General features: G+C 48.3%; 1 protein-coding gene across 1 annotated transcript in view; it reads right to left on the bottom strand.

The window, feature by feature from the left end:
* spata5 (spermatogenesis associated 5) overlaps positions 1-7,500 on the bottom strand; it is a 98,711-nt gene that overhangs the window by 11,905 nt on the left and 79,306 nt on the right. The window contains exon 15 of the mRNA XM_042074827.1: positions 5,657-5,821. Coding sequence (XP_041930761.1) covers positions 5,657-5,821 — 165 coding nt within the window. The remainder of the gene's footprint in view (positions 1-5,656; positions 5,822-7,500) is intronic.

Raw genomic sequence — 7,500 nt, 5'->3', positions numbered from 1 at the left:
TCTCTCTCTCTCTCTCTCTCTCTCTCTCATTCACAATGTTAAATAATCACTTCTTAAACTTGCCCGTGTGAGGGCTTGCAAAATATCTCACCTTAATGAATTACTCTTTTGCCCTCTCTCTCCCTCCCTCTCTCTCTCTCTCTATGTTAAATAAGCACTTCTTCGACTTGCCCTCGTTCACCTCGCGCTGCTCTAACAGCAGGCCAAGCTCTGGTGCATCTGCAGGCCTTTGGCAGAGGCCACTAAATCAGCCAGCCGGTTGGTCGCTTGGTAACGACGAGTCACTGGCTATGTGCTGTGGAGAAAGGTGAGGCGGATCTTGTTTACATTCCATCTCTGAACAGGTGTGTGTACAATTGAGTGTGTGTGAGTGTGTGTGTGTGTGTGTGTGTGTGTGTGTGTGTGTGTGTGTGTGTGTTTTCAATGTGTATGCTTGTGTACAGTCGTTGAATTTAATAGCATGATTTTTTTTTTATTTTGGGTACAATATTGGTAAGTGTGAAAAGATGGTTAAAAAACATGTCTGCCACTGATCACTTCATTTGACTTGATTTCAACATCTCAGAGCTCTTCTAAAACACTAAATCAAGGCCTTATCTCAAATACAAAACAAATTCTGTATGCCCACCCATTTCTCATTTCTCTTCTATAATTTCTCTCTCCCTCTGTCTCTCTCTGTCTCTCTCTCTCTCTCTCTCTCACACGCCATTTACATATAAATCATCGACTTCTTCCTGTTGGGGCTTGATCACAAAAAGACTGAAAACGAGACACAGTTCATTTCCGTGAGCCAAGGCCTGTTCTTAAGAACCACAGCGTGCGTGTGGTGTCGTGTTCCTGCGCTCGCGTCTGAGCAGACGGAGACGGGGATGGGGATGAGCACCGCAGACCCAGGGAAGTCCACGTGGGCGGTCAGCTTGGGAAACCAGATGTGACCGACCGGGGGCTGAATCCGTTTGGGGTGTGGGTAGGGAAGTGTGTGTGTGTGTGTGTGTGTGTGTGTGTGTGTGTGTGTGAGTGGAGAGAGAGAGGGGTGTGTGTGTGTGTGTGTGTGTGTAGAGAAAGGGTGTGTGTGTGTGAAGGAAGAGCCCATTTTAACAAGCTTCTGGCCAGGGGCTTACAAGCTGCAGGGCTGTATGCGTTGGGTCAGACACTCAGCATCCCGTCGGCCGATGTCATCGCAGCGACTCATAAAACCAAACGCACACTCTGAGGCTGCTGACCCTGTTCTCCAGCCTCGGTCTGCGGGTTGTGGGTCATTCTCATGAGGTGGAGGGTGAACGAACTGGACAGTGTAGAATTAGAGAGGACAGAATGGGATTTTCTTATTCCCAGCAATAGTGTGTTCCGTCTAAAAAACGGATACAAAATAAATTTAGTTATAAATTAAAACAATGGGAATGCTGATTTTGTAGAGGTTCTGTTCAATAATCTGATTGTTCCATAACTGTTAAATAAATATGCATAAAGCATAAACAGTGCTTGTTGGCTAACTAGTAGCGATAAGATATAGCAATCATTGCTATCGAAGTAAAGCAGGAAATCACAGAATAAGTTCTGTAGATCTTTATAAATATTTTATCCTTATGTCTATTTCACTCATTCTAGTTCTATGGTGGATAGCAAAAACCCTGAAGCAGGACTTTCATGCTCAAAATATTACGCCAGCACCGTTTGGAGCATTACACCAGAATCTGTCCTGTTGTCGAGTTGCCCATATAATTCTTTTTTTTACCAACCTCTATGGCCAGTTCTTAAATGGCTGCCAATAATAAAGTATCTGGACACGGTCCTCACATTGTGTGCTGCTGGTCAGGAGGTGCAGTCTGCACTGCAGGCATATTTACAGCTGCCATCTGACCGGCAGTGACACTGCTCAGCAGCCCGCCGGCACTCCGCGTGCTAATTCGCTCGATGGACGTGGATGCAAGTCAGCATCGTAAAACTTTCACAGAAGCAACGTTTCTCCTGGCAACAGAGCACCGCCGCGTCTGTGTTTATTAATCTTCCAGCACCCAGGGTTGGTCCTCTCTCTCTCTCTCTCTCTCTCCATCTTGCTACCTCTGTCTTTATCTCGCTCTATCTCCATTTCCTTGTTAATCTCCCTCTCCTTCCCTCCCTCTCCCTCTCTCTAGCACTCTCTCTCCATCTCTCCATCTCTCCCTCCTTCCCTCTCTCCCTCTCTCTGTCTGCAGTGGGTGAGCTCTTAACTTAATGCCCTGGCAGTGCTGTGTCAGAGAGGCGCGTACCTCGGGCTGAGCGGGGAGAGAGCCCAGAGAAATATGAGGCTGTGGAAAGGACTCCAATTTCAATAAGAGGCTGTGAGATTTACGACACTCCTCTTCTACTACAACACCACCCCCCCCCTCCACCCACCCCACAACATCCACCAGCCACTCCGTCCAGCCTGGCTTCCTATAAGCCTGGGGTTGATGTACGACCCTTGCCAGTTTGCCCCTGGCACCCCCTTCCGTACGTCTCTCTCTCTCTTTCTCTCTCTTCTCTCTCTCTCTCTCTCTCTCTCTCTCTCCATCTCTCTCTCTCTCTCTCCATCCGTCGTCCTAGAGGACCCGTCACAACGTGCCAACATAAATACGAGGACTTAACAGCTCTTTCGGGCAACAGTGCACCCCTGGCTGGCCCTCTGTAACCAAAGGCAGAGAGAGGGGGAGGGCAACAGCCACCCACGTGCATCTGAGCCAGGGGTTTGTCTGAGGAGACGCAAAGCATCTAGGGTACCTTCGCATACCATACAGTGCTATTGTGTGAGTGTGTGTGTGTGTGTGTGTGTGTGTGTTTACGTGTGTATGTGTGTGTGAGTGCGTGTGTGTGTGTGTGTGTGTGTGTGTGTGTGTGTGTGTGTGTGTGTGTGTGTGTGTGTGTTTACGGGGGTGGTGAAGGGATTTTCGTCATGGCCATCTTATTAGATGAATAAAACAAATCAATAGTAGTTATTGCATATTCATCAAATTAAATAACGAAGACAATGTAACCATTTTGTGTAACATACATACAAAAAAAATATTTCTTTACTCAGAGAAGGAAGAGGAGTCTGGCTAGAGCCGTTTCAGATGTCAAACGTCCCTTCATGCAGGATCCTGTGTGGGGCAGGCAGATTCCTTTCACTTGCAGGGATGGGAATTATTTTCCTGAGAAGTCGGCGCAGGAATAACAAACTTCTCGCTCTTGGGCTAAAGGTGAGTCCCGCTCGGCTCGCTCCCAGCAGTGTAAAAGCCAACACCTGATCCAGGCGGATAGGCTTCCATGGCATACCTTGGCCAGGTGTAAGCATGCTCTAAGCTGCTTTCACAGTGTATGTGTGTGGAGGAGAGAGAGAGAGGGGGGGGGGGGGTGGGGGTTGGGGTTCTGGGCGTTTGGGACTGTGAGGAAGTGTGTGTTTTTCGGGACATAGGATCCCCAGCTTTGGATTCCTTCCAGTCTCCCAGAGAGGAGAGCTAATGTATGGAAGCAAATACCTTCACACTTCTCTGCAGCCAGACCGGATCTCAGTGTCAGAGACTGAGAGAGGAAAAGGTTCTCACAAATGAGTAAGAGTATGTTTGTGTGTATGTGTGTGTATGTGTGTATATGTGTGTATATGTGTGTGTGTGTGTGTGTGTGTGTGTGTGTGTGTGTGTGTGTGTGTGTGTGCGTGTGCGTGTGCATGTATGCACATGTGTCCCTGGACTCTAAGCAAGTAAAACTTGGGGGAAAGGTTTTAAATGATTGGCTCAAAAATAGAAAACACACACCCCAACTTTTGTGAAGGCCATTTTGAATTGGCCGCCATCAATATGCCAAAACGCAATTCTCAGTGATGTACTGGCGACAAGAGTCTCCATATGGTGGATGACAATAGCACGGACCGTTGTAATAACAGGCCTCCGCATGTTTGTGCCGAGTTCCTAAAAATATGCATTGATTACAGCCCCTCTGACCCCACGTTCCCCGCTAGGAAATGGATCAGTGAGAGCAGGGCGACCGCCGTCCAAAAGAAACACACAGCGGCTTTCATGTTCGGCTACAAAAGGTCGCAACCTGCGCCGCTGTCAAAGCAAAACAGTGCGAGAGTTCAAGAATAATACCATTGTTTTCGAAAAAGGACAGGGCGACGCAGCCACAACCAGTGGGTCTGAAGTTACTGTCTCTTCGGCTGGTTCCCATGCAGGGGAAAGGCAGGCCGAGGGCTACACGTGGCCAGATAGGACAGGCGTACTGTATCACTTGCACAGTACAGTCCATCTAATAAAGAGGGCTCCTCTGCAGAAAGAAGTAGCAGAAAAGGCCACTAACAAGAACGTTGTTGGTCATTAGGTACTATATTCTTGAAATGTACTTAATGGGTCAAATGTACTGTACATTTTATATTACTACATATTACTACATGTTGTTGTGTTGCGTATAGTTAGGGTTTGGTTGGGGTAAGGGCTGATAACATGATAGCATGAAGAGCAGCAGTATTAGAAGCAAAACTACGTTTTAGGGCTGGAATTACCCAAGAATTATAAAGCTGCTGGAGAGGACACTGGCCAGCTGCTGCAATGATGGTCATTTGCCAATCCCCACATCCGCCTTGGAGGAATGCATGTACTGAACGAAATGACCAGCACTTAAACCCTGGAACACCACAACCGGAACAGACTCGCTTTTTCTCTCTCTCTCTCTCTCGCTCTCTCTGGCCAGAGTCTTGGCCGAGGGCTGATTCGGACTCAAAAGCAAACATCTGACACAGAGTCTCGCCGTCAGAGATGGAAGGAGACAGTGCTGTGTCACTCTGCCAGCCAACGTGCCTTACACGTCAGATAGGACGGCAGGAGAGAGAGACATGGGGAGAGGGGGAGAGAGAGAGAGAGGGATGAGAGAGGGATGAGAGAGTGTTGTTCACACACACAGTCTCTCTCTCACACACACACACACACACACACACACACACACACACACACACACACACACAAACACACACACACACGCACTTACACACACAATGGAACGCTTGTGCATGAGGTCAGCGTCACGAGGACTTTGACACAGTGCAGACACGGCACAGGCATCACAGAAGGCAAACATCACATCTTCGGTCCCAAGAGCCGGACATCTCTCTCTCTTTCACTGTCTCTCTCTCTCTCTCTCTCTCTCTCTCTCTCTCTCTCTGTTTTGTAATCATTAAAAGGTGCACCTCAGACCGTGGAAAATCAAATCCCAACAACTGCAATGACCAGCGGCGGTTTGACAGCATATTTTGTTTTCCACGGCCGAGGGAGACATGCAAACATCAGAGAAACACCCCACAAAGCGGATGGGGCTACGGACTGGGGTGGCCAAACCCTGTGGGCAACTGTGCTGCAGGTCTTCAACCAAAACCCTCAGGGACTATTTTCCTCAATCCATGAAGAAAGCCTTTCCTTTTGTTTCCCAATAGCGTTGCTATGCTAAATGACGCTAAATTACAGAGATGTTTTGTGACAGAGAGGAGATATCTCTAGGGTGGTCATTGCGCAACATTACACCATTTTATAGAAACCACAAAACTGGATTGGACAAGTCTTGTGAGATTTATGAAGTGTCTTTAAAAAGTGTTCTTTAACTAGGCCCTGAATAGCTAGGCTAGATCCCCAATGACTATCAATGGCCAGCTGAAATCTAATGTTAGGCTCACCTCAGCTCCAGAGTACTTCTCGGTCAGAGCTACCAGGTCGTCCGGCTGCACGTCATCGTCCACGGGCATGGAGCGGAACTGGAGGGCGAATATTTCTCGGCGCGTGTCCGCGTCGGGCAGGGGCACGTACACGATGCGGTCGAGTCGCCCAGGACGCATCAGGGCCTAGGGAGTCAGATACACACACAAACATGTGACCTCTCACAACGAGTATGCATGTATGCATCACCCCGCACCCCACAGATACACAGACATACAAAACGCATCCACACAGCCTGATTAGCGAGAACTCTCTCTGCCTCTGGGAAGCAGAGGGACCTTCTGTGATGACATTGACTCTGACTCTGACAACACAACACGCACACAGGCTAGTTTTACTGAGGCTCTCCTACATAGCAGTGCCTGCATGGTAAAGACTCGTTAAGACAAGATCACCACCACTAGTGAAGAGTGAAGCCTATAGTCATCATCTCCCTTTGAATAGCTGACTTTAATTTGAAAGACAGACAACCTACCAACCGACACACAAACCGACCGATGAATAAATGATTAAATAGATGGTTGTAAAGATGGGATAGTCAAGAGGATTGAGTGGACAGATTGATAGACAGACAAATCGACGAGACAGACAGACACACGGTAAGACAAAAAATAGCTGACACTGCTCTTATGGTGTCAATAAAAAACTGGCAATATTTCTGTCACAGATTTCTAAATGTGTTCTGCCTTGACCAAAGCTTCATGTTTGAGCTCAGGTCAGTCCACCTCACGGGCCCTATAGACAGCAGATGGGGGGGGGGGGGGAGGGGGGGAGAGAGACAGGAAGTGAAGAGGAAGTCATTCCCGAGCCCAAAGGGTCAGGGGTCGCGACCCTTGCCTCTGAAGTCCAGCTACTCTGCTCCGACATCCTGAGGAAGAGTCCACAGTTGCAGCGGGACTCCCTTTCATTTCACCTGAACGCCTGCCATCGGTTTGCACTCTAACACACACACACACACACACACACACACACACACACACACGTACATTCTCATTCTCTATCTATCTCTCTTTCTCTCTCTCGTGACCTCAAAAAAGAAAGAGAGAGTGTGTATGGAAAATGCAGCCCAAACGTGCGCCCTGGGAGGAAATGTTTTCTTCAGGGCCGGGGCCGAGTGGATCCTCTCTGGTGATGGAAAAGAGCGCACCAAGGGCGGGGACCACGGCCTGTTACCGTGGGGATGGGGGCTGTCACTCAAACGCACAGCTCTGTGTACGTGTGTTGTATATGAATGTGTGTGTGTGTGTGTGTGTGTATATGTGTGTGTGTGTGTGAGAGCGACAGAGAGAGGGCGAGTCGGAGGGGAATTTGAGTGAAAGCGAGCAAGCGGAGGAGTTGTTTGCCACTGCATGTGCGCACGTACACAGGGACTGGGTCGTCTCGCTCCATGCCAGGGAGTCTTCCTGTGTTGCTATGGGTGTTGTGTGTGTGTGGGTGTGTGTGTGTGTGTGTGTGTGTGTGTGTGTGTGTGTGTTGTGTGTGTGTTGTGTGTGTGGAACAGAGACATGCCAACGCAAACCTGATGACCTCCTCTCTCTCTCGTTCTCTCTCTCTCACTCTTGCTCAACAGGGAACGCTAGGGAGATCACACAAAAAAACCCACAAAAACAACGACGCCATTTTTTTTTGTCACACAAACTAGACATCCCAAACACCCTCAAGATCAAACAAATAAATCTGAGCCTGCTGTCAGATAATGCATTAAGGCTAAACACTTTTTCATACGCACCAGTATTTAGATTTTTGTCATTTGGCAAGCTATCTCTCTGTCTCTTATTCTTTCTTTCTGACTCTCTTACTCCCT

The sequence above is a fragment of the Alosa sapidissima genome, chromosome 20 (genome assembly GCF_018492685.1).
Source record: "Alosa sapidissima isolate fAloSap1 chromosome 20, fAloSap1.pri, whole genome shotgun sequence".
Taxonomy (NCBI): domain Eukaryota; kingdom Metazoa; phylum Chordata; class Actinopteri; order Clupeiformes; family Clupeidae; genus Alosa; species Alosa sapidissima.
Note: the sequence above shows the minus strand (reverse complement) of the source record. Positions and strands in the feature narration are given on the sequence as shown.